Below are 23,745 nucleotides of genomic sequence, written 5' to 3' on the forward strand. Positions count from 1 at the left end.
CACAATTAAGATGTCACAGAGGATAAGACTAGAGGTTAACTCTAGAAGGAAGACCTGGGGTCTTTTGGGAGCGAGAGAGGCTAGTGAAAAATATCAGATTATTGGATAAAGAAAGTGTCCTTTGGGGTTGTATACTCCTTGGCAACAGTATTCCAGGTCACCCATCCAAAGTGGAGGGAGTTCTCCTTTGGCAAGCTCTGGTCTCTAGTCCTTGATTCCTTCCTCCCCTTCACTCCATGAGACTGCCAAAAGCTTTCAACCTCTCAATTGCCTCTACTAGAAAAATTGGGGCTAATTATGATCCTAATGGGGGGAAAGGGCAAGGAAAAGTGCTTTATTGAATTAGAGACGAGGGGAAGATAAGGAAGAATTTTAGTGCTTGGGTCAAAGTTTGGGAAAGATCCGCAAGAGTCTCTGGACGCCCCGAGCCCTGGAGACCTCTGACTTGGCACAGCCAGTCTCCTGCCAGCTCTGGTCTCTCCTGAGGTCCTGGCCACTACCTGTCACCTGGGCAGATGCCATCCATTGCTGCTATCAGACAGAGCGCCATGGTGTAGGTGTTAATAGGGAATACTCGGTGGAGTTCATGCCTGTCTCCTTTCAGGGTTACAGAGACTACAGCAACTTACAAAAAACACAAGATACTTCAGAAAGAGACTGAAGGAAATGGGGTTCATCGTTTATGGCAATGAGAGCTCTCCGATTATCCCCGTGCTCCTGTACATGCCTGGTAAAATTGCGTAAGTATCCAGCGGTCGCTCTCAGTAGTAACTGAGCCCCAAGGAGACCTGGAGTGAGGGGGCTCTTTCAGTGATGTCACTGAAGTGTGCACTTGGAATGGATCCACGAGTTCATAATTCACTTGTAGAGCTTCTCAGAAGTCACCTGCCACCCATCAGGGGGCCTGTTGCATGGGGCACATGGGAAAGGAGCCAGGTGCTAAGGTCCATATCTGTCCCCACTATCATTTCCTGGCTCTGGGAATTTGGACAAGTCACTTAGTGCCACTAGGCCTCAAAGGCAAATAAAGGGTGATGGAACATTTATCCTGAGCCTCCATTTAGGCTAAGATCTTTCTCAGGGAGAACTTTTGAAGACCCTTTCTCCCAACATGGAAAAACGTTACCAGTCTCTCTGCTTTCTCCCATTGAATTCTCAGGGCCATCCTAGTAAGCCCAAACCTAGTCTCATACAAAAGCTCATGCTCTTAACACCAGCCTTTAATGCCTCTACCATAAACAAACCTATTTTGGATTGTATTCCCACTGATTGCAATTCCGAAACTGAGCATTAACAATCTCATAAAGGAAAACAAAAGGACTTTCCTTGCTATGGCCTGGAATACTATAAATAGGAGCACTGCTCTAACTTGCTAGAGACTCATTGTCTCTGTTATTAAAAGGAAGGTAGGTAAAATCCTTTCTTAATGTCAAATGTTTATGTCTCTGACCAATCACATGGTGGAAAGTAATATGCACCCTAACAGTTTTCAGAAACCCTACTTTTCTAGAAATTCTGACTCTCCACCAACATGTCTCCCTTGCTGGAACTTTCCATCTGACTCTCTAACAGTCAGATAGATTGGCAGAGTGTTTGAAGAACAGAAAAGCACCAATAAAAAAGGTCCTGGGCCAAGTAGTTGAGAACTCAGTGGTTTGTAGAACTGAGCTACAAGTCCTGAAGAGACTGCTCTTTTGGAGTTTGCTCTTGTACCTTTTCACCACAGCACTATAAGGAGCAGTTAAAAACAGACACGAGAGTTTTCTAGCCTACCACAGCATCACCCTCAGCCAGCACGTTGCTCCCAGAGCTGGGTCAGGAAAACAATTCATGTCATGCCCAAGAAGACAGGGAACCCCAGACATGTGACATGCAGTACTGCTCTGTGCTGATGCCAGCATGGGGTGGTGATGATGACTCTAAGTGGCAGATAATCCTCAAACCCTTTTCCATCTGACTTGGAAGGCACAAAATAAAACCCACATTGATTCAGAGTGGTTGGGAGATGGTGTGTTCTGGAAGAAAGACAATGCTTAACTCATGCCTAATATTTTATCTTTAGAGCAAATGAAAGTGCCAAAAATAAACTCACGATGGGGTCAAGTGCAGAGCTGGAGGGATGGCAGCAGGGAGTGTGCTGAGTAGCTTCTATTTTAATGACAAAACCTAATGAAAATCTCAATGGGTTGGAAAAATGAACAAAACCTATTAAGAAGAATCCATGAGTGGTACAATAAATGCACTTAAATTTAAAATTTCAGTTGTACATTAACAGAATGAGAAGGGATGTCCCCCTGATCCTTTATAAGCCTGGAGACCTGGCTAGACAATAGCTCATGTGAAAAAAAGTAGAACTGAGAGGGAGCTTCATGGAAAACTCACACTCTATGATGCAGTGAGTTGTTTAGAATCAAACTGAATTTTGACTCTGCCTATTCTCATCTGGGACATCTTGGGCAAGTTACCCAGTCTCCTAAAGCTTCAGTTTTCTCATTTATTACATGGGATATAGAAGCACCTATTTCATAAGGTCATTGTGAAGGTTAAACAAGATGTCGTCTATACAGCATTTAGCAATGCTTCTTAAATAGGAGCTACTCAGCGTTAGCTATTACCATTAACAATAGTAACAGTATACATGAGATACCTAGTACAGTGTAAAGGGTCCTGTTAGCATTCGATCAGTTGTAGCATTATCATCATTACTATTTTTTTATTACTGCTACTATGACCATTATTATTGTTTGGACTTAGTGCAACATGGTTGCATGGCTCTATTGCAAACTGTGGTTATGGTAATAAAAATAGAGCTGAAAAAATGTAAAGATTCTGCTTATACCCTGCTTCAGTTAGGCTGCATTTGACATTGGATAATATGAGGAACTATCCAGTTCCTTCCAACCTAGGCTCATTTTTAGCTGTTGAATGCTGATCTTATTCTAAGTCTGGCCATTGGACCCTGCGGATCACCCGCTGACAGTGGGATCCTTATCCCTTTTTTACAAATGAGGCCGCTATGATTCAAAAAAGTCAAACCACTTTCTAAAGTCACACACGTTTTAAATTGCAGAGCCCAGAATTCAAACCCACTCCCATTTGCCTCCCATTGCCTCCCAAGCCAGAATTCTTGTCAGCCCACAGCACAGCTTCCAAGCTCTAGTGCATAGAAAACATGCACATCTCATTAAAGGCCACACGGAGTCAAAGTTTAACTCTCTTTACTGTTGTCTTTGATGACTCAAAAGGTATCAGTTACTAAAAGGAAAAAAGTGCAATTTTTTAGGTAAAGGAAACCTAGAACAGCTGAATTACAAAAAGTCTCACAACAAATAACTACTACTGGCAGGAGTTGCTGACAAGAATCTCTGCCCTTTTGCCAACTTTGTTTCCTTCTATGATATTTCTTAAATTGAAAGCTTGCACATAGAAAAACTTTTGTAACAGGAAGTTAGTTGTATTATAGAATGTATAAAATGTATAGAATATATCTTAAAAATAAGCAAATTCTTTCATTTACTAATTTTTAAATCTTGGATTTCATTAAAGAATCATGATTTCTCCACATTTCCATCTATATGAAAATATAATCACAAGCCAGTTATCCTTTGAACAAAATCCTGTTGCAACTCTACCACTGGACTCTTCTGCAGAGTTCAGTATTATGTGATTTCATCCACAAAACATGCATGTAATAATCAAGAATGCATTTTATTCACCTTGGCACATGGTTTGCATTTTCTTCCACAGTCCTTGTCACACACTTAGAAGATGGCAAGACATGCGATGCTGTGATGTTCCACGCAATGCAGAGCTAATGCTTATTATTGTTGTTATCATTTCACATAGTTCAGTTTCTTTCAGCCTACGCCAGCTCTGCTTTCCTTTGGGGAGTACAAACTCAGAGGCTCATTATATAAAAAGTTCAGGGCAATCACATGCATTAACTTAAGGAGGCTAGGTTTAGTAGTGTAAGTTTTAAAGTGAAAAGTACTCCAGGGAGGCTCCAGATTAGCCTAACGAATCAACAGAATCGTATATTTTGCTACACATTCCTGGCAAAACTTGCTTTCTTTGGTACAAAGAGCTACATGCAGACAGTGAAAATGGTCACTTGGGAATCCTGAAAACTGGCCTGAGATCATGGGTCAGGTGGTTTGTACTCCAGCAATGAAAGCACTTTTCTTTTTTCTCAGACAATTATGAGCACTCACCCTGCGCAGTTCCGTGGGCAGCCTTCCATAGGGTGATCAAGAAAAAGAAAGAACAGCGTCTGTTTTCAAGCTTTCTCAGCTAAAAAGCTTGATCTCCTCGTAACCTCCCCAAATCAAAGAGCAACTCTTGTCTTGCCTGAGCCAGGGGGCCGAGGGAGCTGCGTGTTGTGCGGGTCTTGCATCATTGGATACCATGTATCCTGCAGGGGGAAACGCAAGGGAAAGCTGCTCAACAGCCAGAGGCACGAGTGGGTCATCGGGCCGACTCTCAAGGTCTGGGTCAAGCATCCTTCCTGAATTAGGCCTGGAAGTTTCCGTGGTGCTGTCAGGCTTCCAGCCTAAGATAAAACACCAGCAACTTCTTCATGCTAAGAACAGATCTGAGGCATTTACCTCATAGTGGGGAGAGTCACTCGGTAATTAAGGTTTCCTGCAGAGAGCTACAGCGCCGCCGAAAGGTTCACTTTGGGGATACGTGTCTTTTTATCTGACATTGGCTCTCAGCACAGGAAAGTCACTGACCTGAGAGCTCGATATTCTAGAACCTTTACTGAGATTCGCTCTGGAAAATAAAGACGTTAAAAGTAGTTAAGGGCAGCGGCGGACTTGGCCCAGTGGTTAGGGCATCCGTCTACCACATGGGAGGTCCGCGGTTCAAACCCCGGGCCTCCTTGACCCGTGTGGAGCTGGCCCATGTGCAGTGCTGATGAGCGCAAGGAGTGCCCTGCCACGCAGGGGTGTCCCCGCGTAGGGGAGCACCACGCGCAAGGAGTGCACCCCATAAGGAGAGCTGCCCAGTGCAAAAGAAAGTGCAGCCTGCCCAGGAATGGTGCCGCACACACGGAGAGCTGACACGAGATGATGCAACAAAAGGAAACACGGATTCCCGTGCTGCTGACAACAGAAGCAGACAAAGAAGACGCAGCAAATAGACACAGAGAACAGACAACCGGAGCGGGCAGAAATAAGTAAAATAAATATTAAAAAAAAAAAATTTTTTTTTAAGTAGTTAAGGGCAAGGAATCATAGTTTTAAAAGGCTTTACCCTTTATCTAAGAGCTGTTATGTGGCTTATATCCTACAGGCTGTCTCTATGCACCAGCCTTTCTGTGTTTGCCCATTTCTTTTTTTTTTTTTTTTTTTGCCTTTCCTTTAGGGCTTTTGCGAGGCATATGTTAAAGAAGAAAATTGGAGTGGTGGTCGTCGGATTTCCAGCAACTCCCCTCACAGAAGCTCGGGCTCGCTTTTGTGTTTCAGCATCACACACCCGGGAGATGTTGGACACGGTGAGTGTGCCACAGCCCACAGTGCCCCTTCTGGGGTCTCCAGCGCTGCTACCTTCGATTCTGAGCAAGTTCTCTCACTGAACTAGCAATTGGGGTGCCCTGGGTTTCTCTTGGGTGGTTTAGAAAAATAACACTAATGAAACTGCAAGGGGGAAAAAAAAACAAAACAAGGGCATGTCAGCAATGCCCAACCATATGGTCAATTCAACAGATAGAAAAGGAAATCAGTTTAGTGAAGACTTGAGTCAAGTCAGTATTTTTGTTTCATAGAAAAGGCTGACAGAGTAACTCAATGTTGTGCTATTTACTTCCTATTAAATGCAAAAGCCAATGTAATATGCTACTTTGGCATTAAATGCCTGGAAATCTTGGAAAAGAAATATAGGCAATTGCAGAAGTATGGAGGTGGAATGAATTCTTATAATGGGGAAGGTTCACAGGACAAGTGCTTTTGAGTTAGGCCTTTTTTATAAAGGTTGTGGAGCAGCAACCAAACATTCTGACCCAGGGAGTGACAAAATCATGTCACTACAATGACAAATAGATTGGAGACAAGAGGAAGGAGACCTAAAATAGAGCTATTGGAACAAAATAAGATGACTAGGTCCATGGCAGTGGAAATAAAAGAAATGGATCTGTTAACAGGCATTACAAAAAGGCACAGTTTCCAGGACTTGGCAAATGATCTGATGCAGGGCACATGTGCAAAGGGGGAACCGAATATAATTTAAGGTTTCTACCCCCAGTGAATGGAAGGATGATCAAGCAATTAAACAAGGAAGGGCAAATCTTCAGAGAGAAGGAGAATGAAATGAGTTCCATTCTGGACACATTGAGATTGAACATCCATGGGCTATCCATGAAGGACAAAATCAGATTCTAGAGCTTAGAAGATCATGCAGGGCTGTGGGAACTGAAGGGTTAGCATAGCCAATGGTAGAAGACTTGACTGTCCAGATACAAGTGTAAGTGAGCAGGCCAAGCGGACTTCTACAGATTACCTGCCCCCCAGCATGGCTGGGGGAGTAACAGGGAAGACAGCTAGACTTTGAGAGAGCTAGAGAAGTCAGGCAAGTGGGCTCACCATGCTAAACACACGAAAAGAGGAGAAAATTCCAAGGAGGAGGCAGATCATCAAAGGTGTCCCCCAAAACTTCAGAAAATTCAAGTGAAATGAGAGATGAGAAGAAACCATCAGCAATTAGTAGGAGGTTCCGTGCTTCTCAGAGAGGGCAGTTTTAGGAGGACACAGGAAGAGATGTAAGAATACAAGGAATAAGAAAGTGAAGAAGACAGGTGGAGATCAAATTGTGCGCACACACAGAGTGCCCACACCTTTCCGCCTCACCATTACATTCGCAAGACTTACACCTGCGTATAGTGTGAAGTCAGTACACAGCCAAAATTTACTGAATGACAGGTTAACAAATGAGCTAACTCGTTTGTTATTTATTGTTATTTATACCCTTTTATATGTTCCAGATTCTCTAAAATGATTTTTTTTTTCATTTTAATTGGAACGAGTTTGTGATGAGAAAGAGTAGGCAAGTCTTTCAAGATGCTTGACTGTGAGGGCAAGAAAAAAAGATTTAAGAAAAGCCCTGGAGAATGGGGAAAGACTTGAGTGTGTCTATATCAAGGGAAGCAGACAGTGAAGAGAAGGACACCGGAAGCATGGGGAGAAGTGACAGAGGGGTAGACAAGACGGCCGAGTTCTGTGTGTGTGTGTGTGTGTGTGTGTGTGTGCGCGCGCGCGCGCGTGCATGCGCGTGAAAGATCCAAACAGCACTGAGGTACTCATGAGCCACTAATTCTGTCAGTATCAGGCCTGGTGATTCTCTCAATTCCTATGGAATCCTTGGTCTGAAAGGAGCATGAGACATCTAGACAGTTGCCTCTACACATCTGAGCTCGTGCACCAGATCAATAACATTTTTTTAGATGTCTCTTAATATACAAATAAGAGAAAGTGAAAAATGACCCTGGGGAGCAGCCAGGGCATGAAGGTAGAAACTGAACATAAACACCACTCACGGAATGTAAATGACATTTAGACAAGTCTACCCCACGACCATATTTGGAAGAAGACAGAGATGAGATGCAGCCACTCCACAAGCACAAAGTGACCTAACACCTCCCTCTTCTAACACAAGTGACTGCTCCTTTACCAGTGACAACTCTAGCTTCACTCAAATCCCCCCTCCTTCCAGATAAGATCTGGTAACATACCCAATCAATGAATTGCCCCCACTTCTTGATGGCATCCAACCCAGAACTAGGTCCTTGGAATTGTTTCTTGCACAAGGTCAAATGCTACAAGAAGCCCCTCCAGCCCTCTATAACTGAAACCCCCATGATTCTTCTGGAGTGTGTACTCCCTTGCTGCAGCAAGCTAAAATAAATAAACCTAACTTGGACTACAGGTGTGTTCCAGTGGTCTTTGGTCAGTGGGCTTTAACATAAATCTCTTTATAAATTCTACACACTATTACAAAAGATCACATATATTATATAATAGATATGAACATAGATGTTAAGAAGACTGAAATAAAAATGAATAAAAATCCTAATATTTTCCTCCCACACCCTCCAATGAACTGTCTCACATATGGGGCAGAATGTGCAGGTACACTACATTAGAAACTGCTGAGCTTCCTCTCCCCCACCTTCAGCAGTGCTCAAATAGAGACCATTCCAGAAAGATGTCATTCAAAAGATAACTTTTCTTACTTTTTCTTGGTACTTCAATTTGATGTTGAAAATTTAGAAAATACAGAGAAGGAAAAATAATATTTCAATCACCCATAATCCTCTCACCCATAAATAAACCACTCTTACCATGTTGGTGAATATCTTGATTGATGTTAGTTAGAAAGACTTACCAAAGAAGAATGTCCATAAGCCCACTAGTCACCCATGCTCATACGAACAACCCTCATTTGACCTTTTGCAAAGTATTAGACTCTCATGTTTTCTTCCTCCTCATTTGGCAAATTAAGAAAAACAGGATGAGAAAGTTTAAAAAACAATTCCAATACCACAGGATCACTGATATACCAGGACTAAAACATTACATTCTTTATTTTTTGGCCCCCAGTTGTTTCCTTTGTAAAATGGGGAATACATTTATCTGCCTAATGTAAGGGGGATGAAACGGATAAGTTCTTGGTCCCTTGTGGTTTTAAGTTCTATTAATATATGGAACATAGAGATGAGTATTTTAAAGCTGGCAGAGGGAGGGTTAAGCCTGGGTGAAGACAGGAGGATGCTCATCAGCTACCCCAATGTTCCATTCTGTTCTTGGCCAGGTTGGTTTGCTATGTCATGATGACGTAACATTAGTTGTAATCTGCAACTTTATCTTCTTCTTCCACAAGGTTATGTAAGTCATTAAACTTCAAAATAAAACCTTAAAGGGTAAGCATGGATCAGATGCTTTTCTTCCTCTCCTCACACCCAAACTACAAAATAAACATTCATAGTGTGGAGTCAGACCATTGAAGAAAATGAAATAAAGTGAATTAGCATCTGTAGAGTGAGTGCAGCTCTGTGGCTGAGTGCCTGCCTTGCATGTAAAAGGCCCTGGGTTCAATCCCTGGTATCTCCTAAAAATAAAAAATAAAAAAGTATTAGCATCTAACATTCTTCAAGGGCTCATAAGCCATAACCTACCAATATGGATCTTGCTCCTTTCCTTTAAACTTAAAGAAGCTAGTAGAACAAGACTGTAGGTCTTTGTGGAGTTCACAATTACCCTGGTGTCTAGAGCAGAGCCACTCGGGGCTTTAAAGAGAACTGATGGAAGGCAATCTCATTGCAGGTCTTAGAAGCCATGGACGAGCTGGGTGATCTACTGTCCTTTAGATATGCCCGTCAGGGGAAGTCTGCGCGCCCTGAATTCTACAAGGAGACACGCGATTAGGTGTCCCCATCCAGAATGGAACATAACGACTTTGCAAGAAAGACTTTGCCTCAAAAGGGTTACACATGGATTTCTTCCTTTCTAAGGACAATCTTGGTTTCCAGACCTGCTTTACTGAACTAGGCAAGACGTTGTTGTGTTTTGGAGCTGCAGAGATGCAAATATGGTTCCAGACTTACGTTTCTCCTCTCCCAAGTATACTATTAGAAAAATACACGCACTACTTGATTTTTAATGGCAGTGAGCCTCGGTTTTAGCTGCTACTGTGCAGCCTCTTTGGTCCAGGCCCTTTCAGGGGTTCCAACCCAAAGAGAGGGTTTTGCTTTTTAATTCAGTAAATCTCACTACCTGTTTACTTATTTCCTCTTCAGACGTGGCTGAGCATGGTGGGCAGACACCGACTTCCTCATTCCACCCATGAAAGTCCCAGCTAGAGCTTGTTTCTATCACCAGAAGTTCTGGGCAGGAGGGGAAAGAAAGGTTGCTTCTACTATTTGCCACATTTGGATTTTTTCCGAGGACAGGTGTCAAAAGACACAGTTAATGTTTCGAGGGAGGGGCCGAAGCTGGCCAGCAGAGACTGAGACATCTCTGAAGGAAACTCCCCTGTTCCTCTTGCTGGTCTCCTCAAGTTTTACAGCTGAGCTTTTGAGGTTTGGAAAATTCAAGACTTTTGTTTCATAAAGAAGGGGGCAGAAAGCAAGCATAAGCTAATTTCAGGCCTAGGCTAAAACTGTAAAGTTATAACGACTTGAACGTTGTTGGTTCCATGTGGAGTGAATATAGCGTGCACAGCACTGATTACTTTAAGGAGTGTTTTGCCATTTTCCTCCTGAATTTTAACTAAGTGGTGAGATTCAATTTCCTTGAGAGCTGACACCCAAGACCACACTTGAAATTGTAATGATTCAAGGACACATAAAAGCAATTTCTATTCGACTATCTGTTAAATACTACTGCCACCTAGCACATGCATTTCAATTTGGTGCTAAGTGGGCTTGGCCACTCTTGGGCAATTCATTGTCACTTTCTTGCGCTCTCTCTCTCTCTCTTTATGAACACAAACTTCTCTGGAAAAGTAGTCCTTTGCTAATTGGATCGAGTTGGTATGCAAAAAGCTAGTGGAAAACCTTATCTTTAACAAGCTCCCAGATGGTGCCCAGATTTGGAAACTCTAAAGAGCAGTGGTGACCTTTTAGCAAAGCTTCTGTAGCAGTTCGAATGAGTTACAGAACATTCCACTCCATCAAATGACACTGTAAACAAATCACTTCAAGAGAGGCTTGGCTTTGCATGACACAGATGGACATAGCTTTCATGTCGTGCGCTGGGATAGAAGCCTAACCTGCAGGCCTGTGCTGGGTGGAGCAATGTGCCGCAATGCTCAGAGCCTTGAAAAGGATAAAGTTGGTCTGCACAGAAAGTTTTATGGGGAAATTATAATCCCCAGTAAGTACATCAATTTAAAAGGGAATCACAAAGATAAAGTGCATTATGAATGTGTAAGAGCTATAAAGATTAATGGAAAAGGAGAAACAGTACTGATTTTGATAACTTCCAATCCTTCTCAGTGAAATGGTGCAGTATCATTTTGTGCAAAGAAAATATATGCTGTATAGATGTACAGAGGAAAGGAAGACACGTGCATTTAAATGAAATTGGTCCTGGTTTTCCAAAATGCAGGAATGTCATGAGTTCTATAAAAGGAACAGGAGGCAATGAGGGCAGCAGGAAAGCTGGGCTTTCCCCAAGGTATAGCGGGCAGTAAATGACCCCCTTCCATTCTGGATCTGTCCGTGATCTTCACACACACTTTCACACCTACCCTTTGGGTTTTAAGCCCCTAGAAGGGTGTCTTCATTAGCAGGAATATCCCCCATTATTAGTTTCGTGGAAAGTTTTGAGTCTAATTCATCATGGGATACTAATTTACTGACCCCCCTGGGGGCAGGGGAGTATGGAGGAATTTTCTCCCTTTTCATCAAGATCCAAAAGTCCCGGGGCAATTTATTATAGTCCCACATACAGGACAAAGACTTCTGTCTGTCAGCGTCTATGTTAAATATACACTCATGAAAACAACTATAAGCCAAGTGGATTGCTTCCTGATCATATTAGGAAGAACCCAGGGGACTGGTTTATGTCATACAGAATGAATTGGTTAAGGTAGTGATTTTGAATAAAGAGAATTTTTCATTTTTAAAAGAAAAAATCTTCCACTGCTAGGTAAATAAGATCATAATATTAGATTCAGTAGGGATTGTTGTATTGCTAACTATACCAGAGCCAAAAATGTCTCTTTGGTTGACTCTGTTGGGGAAGCATTGTCTAACAGAACTATAATGTTCTGTACCTCCATCTGTCCTAGGTACACACAAACTTGCACACACACCCAAACACACATACTCTTTTCTCCCTTCCCTTTCCAGAACAAGCAAAAGTATAAAGGAATAAAGATGAAATCTGTTTGATTGTTAGATAGATGGAAAACATTATTCTAGAAAATGAACTACAGGAAAGCAGAATATAGAGGTTACAAACTGACATTTGTAAGGAAGACATATTTGCATAATAGGAAAATGGGATAGACTCAATCCTGTTCTTCTCACATCTTAGACATTTGGGCACATTGCCATTCAGGAAGTTCTGCTTTGACAGAAACCATGGGCTTCAGAATTTACCTAGGAAGCTTCTTAAAATGCACAACAGAGCACCACTAAATCAAAGTAGCTTTAGTGCCCAGAAATCTGTAATTCTCATCCATGCAAAAATTTGAGAACCATCACTGGAAGATCTTTTGGGTTGATAGACGGGTTGTTTCTAATAACAAAACAGTAACCTAGGTCTGATTCGCGTTTGATATTCAAGGGGATTTATAACTGGGAAAGTGAATTATTTCATGGCCAGCCTTTTCTCCTTAATGGAACATTATGTTCCCATTTTCCAAGTACCTGCCCTTTCTACAGAAATTGACCCGATATTGCCAAGAATAGTCTGCCGCTCATTTGGGTAAAATTATCCTTCTCCAGTTCTTATCACTTCCTGTAAGATGCCCCCTTTCCTTTTTATCACTTTGTTCCTTTGAACAAGGTGATAAATGTGGTGTCTTGTTTCTTTTTTTTCTTCCCAGCCTTCAAAAAACAAACTCACTCCATGATTATTTATTTATTTATACAACAGCTCTTGAACAGGGTGAATGTTCTTCAAACATGCACTTCAAACATCTTCAGACATGTGATCCTCCTCTGTATTGTTCTTCACGGGTAGAAAAGAAGTTGCTTACTCTGACTTAAAAATCAAGGTTCAGATAATGAAACCCTGGCTCTCGTAAATATGTACGTTGATTTAAAGCAATAATGATATAACAATAATAATTGTACTTTAAATTCATGGAGTGATTTCTTGGCAATGTTTCCTGGTCTCGAAACAGAGAGAAAAACATCCTTGGAGTCTGTTCCCTCAGAGCACCCTGCCCAGCTGGGTGACATTGAGGAATTCACAAGGGGCCTGTCCTGGGACCTCTCTCGGGTGGTGTGGTGAGTGGGGGTGCAATATGTTTTACTGAAACACTTGAGGTGACCAATTTCACTACATTCTGAATTGTTAGCTGCTTTAATAAACAAATCATGAAAATTGACTGTAAAAATAATCTATAGTTTTGTGATTTAATTTGGGTTCCCCTGGGGGGAAAGAAAAGATTTGAGTATTTCTAACTATTTGTATTTAGAAAGTTCACTGGGGAAAACAGAAAAGGGTGACTGGAGCTGGCTCACACGGGTTCATGGGAACCGACTATGGATCTCTCTTCCCGTCTTTCAGGGACATCACATTTCTAGCTTGAAATCTCATCCCTGGTGGGAATGTTTACACCGTGGAAAGTGGCAAACACTAAAAACCAGGGGTCTGGAGAACTGGTTGTCAAATATTTACCAGCACATCCCTGAGCCCGTGTACTGCGGTGCAATACCACGATTGGGGAGAAGGGCCAGAAGTGAAGGTCAGAGAAGTTGTGCTGCGGTGTTAGCAAAGCAAAGGCCTGAGCTCGGGGGAGCTGGGGCACTGAGATGGCCCGGGAGCGTGATCTCTGACTGAGGAAGGCACCAGGCCCTTAGATCTTCCTCCTGTCAGTCACTGAACAGAAGCTACCAGGCCTCCAGGGCAGAGTTAAGGGGCAGGCTGTGACCTTGGGCAATATAACTCTTTTCTGATGAAGGTGATACTGGGGTGGGGTGTAGGGAGGAATTTAGCAGTTAACTGAAAGTAGTCCATCCACTTAAAATTGTTATTTCAGGGGAATAGGTGTAGCTCAAGTGGTTTAGCATCTGCTTCCCATGTACAAAGTCCTGGGTTCAATCCCTGGTACCTCCTAAAAACAAAATTGTTATTCCTAATCCATCCACTTAAAATTTCTTATAAAGGAAAACTTAAAACATAGAATATATAAAAAGAATAGTATAATGAGCCCACATGTACTTACCACCCAGCTTCAAATAGCAGCAATTCAAGTCACAGTCAGTCTTTATCAACAATTCCCTCATCCACCTCACTCATCCTCCCACCAGATGACTTTGAGCATACCTGCAAAAATCATATCATTTCATTGGTAAATATTTCACTGAGTCTCTTTAAAAGGCAAAGTATGTCTTAATTCTTTCCTCTCTCCAATTTATTAAAGTCCAAACTTTCAGGATAACAAAGACATCCAAATGAGCCAAATGTTAACTTTCTCTTTTCCCTATCTCAAGACCTTCAAGAAAATCCCCTGGATGACAACTAGAAATTCTTTCCAAAGCAGATGTGAAGTGTCTTGAAAGGTAATAAAGCAATCATTTTGGGGGAACTCACCATGTGCCAGACGTTGTGCTAAGAACTCAAACATACGCTAACTTCCGGGTACTCTTGTCCAGATTAACCGTGAGTTGGTCTTGGAAGGCAACAGGGTTGAAGTTGTAAGGGGATGAACAGAGCATAAAGTGAACTTCAAGACTCTGACAGTGTATGGTTTTTTCCTTGGAATGCCTGCCCTCTTCCTTGTCACATCCAATTTCTTAAAAAGTTATGTCAACCAAATTCTCTTAGCAGTGGTAATTTAAGTGGGAATAAGAGAACAAGCAAGACCAGTATACACATTTGGGGACAACTAACACCCCTGCCGGTTTGGGCTACAGGTAGCACTGCTTGTTTTTGTTGCATCCCTTGGTCCAAACAAAGGCTTAAATCTGACAGTTGCAAGTCAACACCTCTGAGAAATTATCACAAACACAAATCAATAAAATATCCAACAACAGACAGTCAGAATAGAAGCAAGAAGGTATTCCCACCCCCCACTCTGGCATATAACAGCGCTCCAGTTTATTCAGCCCAGATGCTAAGTTTTATATCAAAAATATTGACTGAAGGAGCTAGTGATTTTGGCTTTCACACAAGTTTATTCAGGATCTTTCTTAATTAGGTTTGTGTCTGCTGCAATGCCCATGGCCTGAGGAGGCCTGGCTCCAATCACCACATCACGCTCTCCACTTCATCACGGGCCAAGGAATAAGGCAAGGAAATTGCTACTTCTTTGTTTCTCCAGCCCTTAAGTATGTTTTTCCAGATTCAAAGCATGCATGGAGCAAATGTGTAAGGAAGACTGAAAAAAGTGTAATGGCTTCACTTTGATGAGCTTGATTTATCCTATAGCTTGATCCCCAAAATGAATAAGGCTTTGTATGAGAGTGTGAAAAATGAATGGGTAGCACAGAAAGAGATCCTGGCATCTTTTGAATGAAAATTTGCAACAGGCTGATGCAGCCAATCAGTTTGTGAGTTTTTTAGAAGGGAAAAATAACCTGTTTTCCCAACAAGATAAGTCTACCCCATAATTTGTCTATTTTGAAAATAATTGTGGTTAAGTCATGCAACTATTTTAAGAGTCTATACTAATTCCATTCAATTTATACCAGTCTTTTAAAAACACCTCCACACACATATAGCATCATTTAATCATAGTCATAAATGATAGACACTGATACCGAAATGGTTTTTTTCTATAGATAAAATAGTTTGTTGATGCTAAAAATATATAATCCAATTTCCCTAAAACATTTCCAAATAAAGAGCTTTGAAGAATTTTAAACTCTAAAACACTCATAGACAAAACTTCAAAGTTTAGTTTTGCAAGGGATTTTGTTAAAAAGACAATGCTAAGTGGGATCAGCTATATATTAAAGATTTCATATATAGATGAGGCCATAACCCTGGTATATATATTTAGTCCATGCCATATGAACAGTGCATAAGAAGTTAAAATATTTTATTAAAGTGGGTCCATTTCTACTACAATGAACATTAGTACTCTTTTGAGAATTACATTGATTTTTGACTAGGCATTGGTTATTTATAATAGTCAGAAAGGAAATATGCCAGCTATTCGTGTAAATCAACATGGCCCATGATTGTCAATAAGGATGGAAAACCAAGGATCACAGGGTATTTGGGAAAATCCAGAAACACCAAATGTGTAACAAAGATGAAAAGGAAAAGCTTTCATTGGCAGGAACAGAAAATTCATAAAAGAATTCCATTCAATTTATACAAGTCATTTAAAAACATCTCCACACACATAAAGCATCATTAAATCATAGTCACAAATGATATGATACTTATAGGCAGCTTGGCTGTATGAAGATAACACATCCATAAAACAAGAATAGACTGATTAAAAAAAAGGAACCAGAGGTCATGAAAATTAAAAGTAATTAACATTCAAATATTTGGTTTGAATAGAAAGCATAGAAGAAAAAAAATTAAATCTCTCTCAGAGAATATAAAACAAAGGACAAAAAAGAGAAAACATGAGAGAAAATTTAAAAGATACAGAGTATCCATGACAGGAGGACCAATATCCATCCTATAAAAAGTTAAGAAAAAAGCAACAAGAAAAATGAAGCAGGAAATAATCAGATACTTAATAGAGCTATTTCCCTGAGAATGAAGCAAAACAGAAGATGGAAATCATCTACTAAGTGCTGAGTTGATGAGTAAAAATAGATTTTCACCTAAATACATCTTTATGAAATTTTAGTACACCAAGGATAAAGAGAAGAGCTTAAAAATTTCCAACTAGGAAAAAAAAAAAAACTTTAATACTAGATATTGCCAACGTGGCCTCTAGAAAGTTCATACTAATTTACACATCCATCCATGGACATAAAAACATCTGTTTCTCCACATCTCCATCAATGTTGGGTATTGTTATTGCGATAATCTTTCTTAATCTGGTAGTGAAAAAATGGGTACTGTTTAATGTCTGATGTCCATTTATTTGGTTAGTAGTAACAAGCTTTTTTTCTTTTGTGCACTGGCTGATTGTCTTTTGCATAATTCTTGTTTGTATCCCCCGCCCCTTTTCCTATTGCGGATGTCTCATTTGCAGTACTGGATGCTAGGAGACAATGAAGCGATGTCTTCAGAAATCAGAGGGAAAATCATTCTGAATCTGAAATTCTATGTCCTGCAAAATCTACTGAATCAAGAAAGGGCAGAAGGGAGACTTGTTCTTTACGTGAAAAATTCAGGAAGTTTACTTCCTTTGTAACTTATCTTTTAAAAAATGGATTAACAAAATACTCCAATAAACACTTCCAAGCAAAAGGAAGATGTGATATCCAAGAAAGAGTAGATTTAATCCAGGAGTACAATGACAAGAAATCCCAGAGTGATATTTTATTAAAGTAGATTAAGCTGCTATAATAAAAGGTTCTGTATTGCTTGCTCTTAGAGAAGGCCAGATTGGCAAGCCCTCTCCTCCACATGGTGCTTCAGGGACACAGGTCCTTCCATCCTGGGGCCCTACCAACCCCTAGGTTTGTCCTTTTGTATGTGGTTAAGGGTTCAGGTTTCAGCTTGTGGAGAAGGAAAAGTGAGCATGGAGGAAGCCTGCCTCTCATCCGATGCTATGGACATATCTGAGGGGGCTGGCAGACCCTGATCCTACAATCCAAAGGGAGTCTCCAGAGACCTATAAAAAACCAGAGTACCTAGGATAACCCCCTGGAATCTCAGTTCCTAGAGACCCAGCCTCCTCCCCCAGCTCTGCTCCCACACCAACCTAACTTACACCCTCCAGACTCCAGTCACAGAAGCCAGAGTCAGGCCCCCTCGGCCGCTGGTCAGCGGGCAACACCAGTCCCTTCTCATCCCACCTCAAGCTCATCACCTACGGAAGTCTTCACCTATTTCCACAGAAATGACATCCTTAACTCTGTTCAGGGAGCAAGATGGCAGTTAGAGCCGAATGCTTTCTGCCGAGGCACCTTCTAGAAGCCCCGGCAGCCGGGAGGAGGTAGTGTTGCCTGGTGTCCATCTCCATGCAGCTGCCCAGGCGGTGGGACGCTGGGAACCGCGGGCGCACAGAGCCCATATGCTTCTCAGGGTAGGAAAGAGGTGGTGGGTTTCTCGCCTCTGTGAGCTTCCCTCTGCCTCTCAGGTCACACCTCTCTTCGGGACCCTCCTGGGTTTCATCAGGACGGGGAAGGCAAGCCTCTGGGAATCTGGTTTGTTTGGGGTTGGCGCTTTAAAAAATTTCACTTTCACAGGGCAATAGCCCAGGGTCAACTCTTCAGTGAAATGGTGGAGTAGAGAAAATATCGTGCACTTTATAGCTTGTTTATCCATCTGTGTCTTCCCTGGTGCACGGTCCCTGAGCCTCACCCCTCCTCAGTTACAGCCTTTCAGGGTTTGCAGCTTGTTCAGAGCTCCTCTTCACCGACAGCTTAAGGTCGAGCAATTCATCCTGCCTCCTCCCCGGGCAGGGCCTCATGTGTTTTCACCATCCAGACTGCAACATGAAAATGCGGGGGTGAGGTGAAAATAGACTTTATATATAGCAGGCCCTCACCTGGGAGGAGGAAGAATTCAGGGGCATCCTTTTTGGAAAATTCTTGTTCACCAGAATTTCATGAGCATTCATGTGCAGGTGTTTGGGATTTTTCCTTCCAAAGTTCATGATGAAACAGATGTTCCATTTAAAGGGGGAAAGTACCAGAAATGAAAATCTAAGAATAAGCATCACACTTGAAAACTTGCTGTTTTTGCTTCTGGGAAAAAATTAATAAAAATTTAACAAAATAAAAGAGAGAATGATAAAACACAGATTTAGTTAGCCAAAGAGGTAAGAAATAATTTAATGTGTTCATCAATTGTAACAAATGTACCACACTAATGAAAGATTTTGTTAATGGGGGGAAAGGGAGTGGGAAGGGGGTGGGGTATATGGGAATTCCCTATATTTTTTATGTAAAATTTATATAATCTAAAACTTCTTTAAAAATAAAAATATACTTTGAAAAATAATTTAAGAGCTGTCCTGTTTGTTATTGTGTTCTTGAACTATACACAGAAGATATTCCAAAGAGGACAGGCTGCTTTCAATTTTGTACATTATTTAACAAATTTTAATGTATGAGATGCACTAAAAACATCCCTGTGGAATTTACAATTCCATCTCTGAGAATTTACACTAAAGACACACTTAGGAGCTTTAGTTCCTGACAACATGATGGTCGACATAACTGGAAACCATCTCATTACAAAGTGGGAATACTTGATAAAATGTAAGAGCCTTTTAAATGCACGGCTGAGCTTGCAAGAATGTCAGGGAAATCGCCAGGAATGAAAAATAAGAGGAACCTGCAAGCGTAAGCTCTCACGGCTGAGCCGGCTCTCGGGCAGCGTTTTCTAGTCTCAGCAGCACAGACGTGTGGGCTTTGATGCCATGCGAGAAACAGAGATGAGAAGCGAGGCCAGGAGCACCGACGGGGGAAAAATTGGGCCAAGAATTCATGACCGGAGGTCTGGTGGCCTCATGGTCATGCATTCAGGTTTACACTAGAATTCTCACATCAAGACATTAACATAAAAATTGTTCTGGGCTGGTAATCCCCATTGCGCGCCTGGCAGGAGAGGCATCAGAAAATCTCTTTGAAGGGGCATCTTCTTACGCAAGATGCCCAATGAAGAGGAGCTCAGTCCAAAATGACTAAACTCATGGGGAAATAATCCACTCAAGCAACAGACACCAGAAACAAGGAGAAAGACCCTCTCAGAGCAACACTATGAAAAGTACTTTTAGGGCATAAAGAATGAATGGAAAATATGAAAAAAAGATGGACCAGAATTGGAAAACAAACTTTTAGAAGTGTCAAAATAGGATAATTGCAAATAAAATCTCAATGGGTTAAACAGCAGCTTAGACACAGCACATGAGAGCATTAGAAAATTATTCAGAATGTAGCCCAGAGAGAGAGAGATAGAAAATGTGAAAGAGAGCTTAAGAATGAATTAAGTCACAAAGATTTAGCAACAAGGATTTTCATCAGAATATTGTTTGTAAAATCAAAATATTGGAAATAAGGTAACCATTTCCAAAAAGATTTTTTATTTGTTGTATTTTTAAGATTTTTATTTAAGATTTAGTTTAAGCAACTTAATGTTAAATGATGTTGCATAAATGTATTGTTGAAAGTGTAAATATTTTCACAAAGCTAATTAAATATATTTATTTATATGCATGCTGAGGATGCCTCTACCCATTACCCACTTTCTCGAGGTAAGTAGTACGATTACACTTATTTTGCATGTATTATGCACATAGATACGTAATTGTTCACAATTAGGAAATAAAGTGAGCTTAGAGGAAAAAAACAGCATGCTGGAATAACTCAGAGCTTCACTCTTGAACTTGGTCTTCCTTGCTTCCTGCCTCAGTATGAAGCCTCCGCTGGCCGGACACTGAGCCCTGAAGACAATGTTCGTGGTCTCCTCTGCTCAGAGTCCCCCCGAGGGGCATGCTGGTCCGTGCACGTGCAGCCTGGCTCTCAGGCATGGAGTGGCCGCCAGCACAGGATCAGCATCTGGATTTTACAGGGGCCCCTGGCCACGAGGTGCCTCGTCCCCACAGCCGTTTTCCCTCGGGAGCCTGCTACAAGTTCTGCAGCACAGCCAGCCACCTTCCTGGCAGCAAGCAGGGTGAGGACACGGACAGAACTGAACCTCATCCCGTGGTGTCAGGTAAGTTTGTTGCTTTCCCCAACACACCATCCTCCCTGCGTGCCCCTGCAGCCCCGTATGGAGTTTGTATTCTACGGGGACACCATTGGCCATTTTCTGTGTCCAGGGTGGGAAGTCGGACCTTCCCTGTAGACATCCCTCAACTAGGGTTTGGGTTTGGGCTCCCCACCCCATTCTGAATCCTAATTCCAGGGGTTGATTGCCATTCCCAAGGATCTAGAGACGCACCAGAGAAAAATATAGGAGAAAGCGTTCAAAGGTAAATGCTGCCTTGAACTGTAAGTTTCCTGATTTAGGAGACACATCACTGTGTTATAATAACAATTACACATTACAAGATACAAATACTGAGAAATATTGCAACAGTATTTCCAAACCTGGGCACTCTCACAAGGCCTCATCCAACATCTATATTTGATTAAATGCCTTCCAAGCTCTATTCCAGGTACTTATCAGGTAGAGTAGCAGCATCAAGGAAGTGTTTTGGGGGGCTTCTTTAGCTCCTCCATTATCCCCACCAGCCCTCTCCCAGTCGATGTTTTCTCAGTCTTATGCAAAGTGCTATCTAGTCAATGCTTTCCCGTCTGCCTTGACCACTGGTGCCACCTCCCCCCAGTATAGAAATTCTAGATCAGCCAGTGAGCATTTGCGCACTCATTTGGTCCTTAAAATAAAGTCTGAGTCAGGCATCACTATTCCAATGTTAAAGACGAGGTAATAGACTAAGGACAAACAGCTTGACCATTGGAATACAGTGACATAAGCCACCAAGCCAGGAGACTCTACCTCTCTATCAGACCCCAAGAACCAAGTGTTCTCTAACCTCCTGAATTGCCCCCCTCAACAAACATTTGTTGAGTAGCTGAGTGTCAGGCTCTGAACTAAATATTAGGACATGAGAACAGAAAGATAAGCCACTACTGGCCCTACCTACAAGATGTTCACACTCATAGATTAACCCAATGAGCTGATTCAACTTAATCAACATCTTTTTAAAGATTCATTTATTTCTCTCCCCTCCCCCATCCACCCCGGTTGTCTATTCTCTGTGTCTATTTGCTGCGTCTTCTTCTTTGTCCGCTTCTGTTGTTGTCAGCGGCACGGGAATCTGTGTTTCTTTTTGTTGCGTCATCTTGTTGTGTCAGCTCTCTGTGTGGGTGGTGCCATTCCTGGGCAGGCTGCACTTTCTGTTGCACTGGGCAGCTCTCCTTACGGGGCGCACTCCTTGCGCATGGGGCTCCCCTACACAGGGGACACCCCTGCGTGGCAGGGCACTCCTTGCGCGCATCAGCACTGCGCATGGGCCAGCTCCACACGGATCAAGGAGGCCCAGGGTTTGAACCTTGGACCTCCCATGTGGTAGACGGATGCCCTAACCACTGGGCCAAGTCCGCCGCCAATCAGCATTTATTGAAGACCGGTTCACAGTACTATTTAAGAAAAGAGTTATAACATCCTCTGACTTATTTTAATCTCTACATTCTAGTACCTTCTTATAGCAGATGTTGTTTTCCTGTTTGTGTTCCTTTGGCCTATTTTGGAGGTTACCTGTAGCTTGGTGGACATTTCCCTACATTCCAAAACCTTCCCAGCTCCAGCACCTGCATCCCTCTGCTAAAAGTTTTTCTAGGCCCATTCCCTGGTCCACACAAGGGAGTAGTGAGGACTATGACAAAGGAGAGCTCATGTTCTGTCTAAAAGCAATAAAGTTCTTTGTTTAAAGCCTATGTCAGCCAAATGTCACCTGTAGTCCTCCCCCTTTGTGACCTCTCTTAGCTGAACTAGACTAAGCCCTAGCTTTGCGCGTGTTATATTCCATTCCTTAAGTATCTTTTTCTTCATGTTCACATGAGGAGATCTGATTACTACATGGAATGGTAGGAAGAACTGTACTGATTTAAATCATTTAAGCTGTTTATTTCCTCTCTATTTTATTTATGAATTTTTGTTGAACACATCTAGTTGATTTCTTGGGAGTTAAACATATGTGTGACCCAATTCTGCTGTGTTTCTCTATGACAAAGGAATCCCCTCTAAAATCTCAGTACAGAACCTCAGAGTTTACCACGCACCTTCTACAGGTCTTACATTTCTTCTTCATAGATTATTGTCTCAAAAACTATGACAACAGCACTGCAAGATAGCTAAAAACATACTCAGTTTTACAGATGAAGAAAGTGAGATTCAAAGGAGAGGTAAGTGGGCTTCCAGTCTCAGCTCTGAGACATAAGAGCTTGGAAATCATCACCCCATCTTCCAAAATGAAAAAGATGAAAAACTGAAAAATAAATGACTTTCCTGGACACATCAGAGAACGGAGGTCACAGAGCAAACCACTACCCTAAAATCTGGAGAGACGGGTGAATCCAGAGAGGCACAGCTGAGATCTGCTTCCCGGGGATGAAGCCATGGGAACTCACACCGGTGGGAGCTCTTCAGTGAAAACATTCATGAATTGCGGGTGGTTGAGTGTGGACTAGCATGAGAGTGAGAAGCTCCTGGAGCCGCAGGCTGAGGGGTCCCTGTACTTTTATGGGCTTGACCTCTAGGAACTCCACCATGTTCCAAGGCAAAGATCTAAGAAAGATTCCCTCTTGTCACTGGCAGAGGGAGGGGAGGGGTAATTTTGTAACACATCCTCCACAGCAAAGCTCAACTTTCCAGGAAAACAAACCAAAACTGCACTGCATTTACGCTTCCATGGATTTTGGACATATACCTCTGTTGACAAGACATAATTTAGGTGCACCTGTTGTACAAATGTTGTAAAATCTCTCTAGGTTTTGTTGAGAGGTTTAAGTTACTTCATTCTAGGACCACACAAGGCATCTTAGTGTATTTCCAAGAGCACCAAACCAGTAGTTAAAAACCCCAAACCAAATGGCTTTCTTAAACAATGAAAAGATTTCCTTGACCCAGTAAGTCACCAAATATCTCCAAAGACCCTAATTTTTTTTCCTACCTTTATTTTCCCCCTCTTTGATATCAGCTTCACCCTAAAGCTAGATTGCCTCATACTCACATGATGGCTGCCAGCAATTACAGGGCTACATCTTTTCTTATACACATGTAATGTGAAAAAGAGATACAGAGGCATCTCTCAAATAAACTCCTTATACTCACATTCTTGTTTCAGGGTCTGCTTCTGGGGGAATCCAAACAAAGACAGACATCAAACTAGTATCACATGAATATGCGAACGCTTATTTGGCTTGAAAAGTGGATTCCAGACGTTTTATTTTAAAATAGACTCAGTGATTCTTTTAAAGTTATT

At 41.9% G+C, this 23,745-nt stretch overlaps 1 protein-coding gene across 1 annotated transcript in view; it reads left to right on the forward strand.

Annotated features, from left to right (window-relative positions):
- Window positions 1–13,065, forward strand: part of SPTLC3 (serine palmitoyltransferase long chain base subunit 3) — a 142,964-nt gene extending 129,899 nt beyond the window's left edge. Inside the window, exons 10-12 of the mRNA XM_058287568.2 lie at window positions 605–740; window positions 5,368–5,497; window positions 9,318–13,065. Coding sequence (XP_058143551.1) covers window positions 605–740; window positions 5,368–5,497; window positions 9,318–9,419 — 368 coding nt within the window. The 3' untranslated portion in view covers window positions 9,420–13,065. The remainder of the gene's footprint in view (window positions 1–604; window positions 741–5,367; window positions 5,498–9,317) is intronic.
- Window positions 13,066–23,745: the final 10,680 nt, after the last annotated feature.

Source organism: Dasypus novemcinctus, chromosome 24, assembly GCF_030445035.2.
Source record: "Dasypus novemcinctus isolate mDasNov1 chromosome 24, mDasNov1.1.hap2, whole genome shotgun sequence".
Lineage (NCBI taxonomy): Eukaryota > Metazoa > Chordata > Mammalia > Cingulata > Dasypodidae > Dasypus > Dasypus novemcinctus.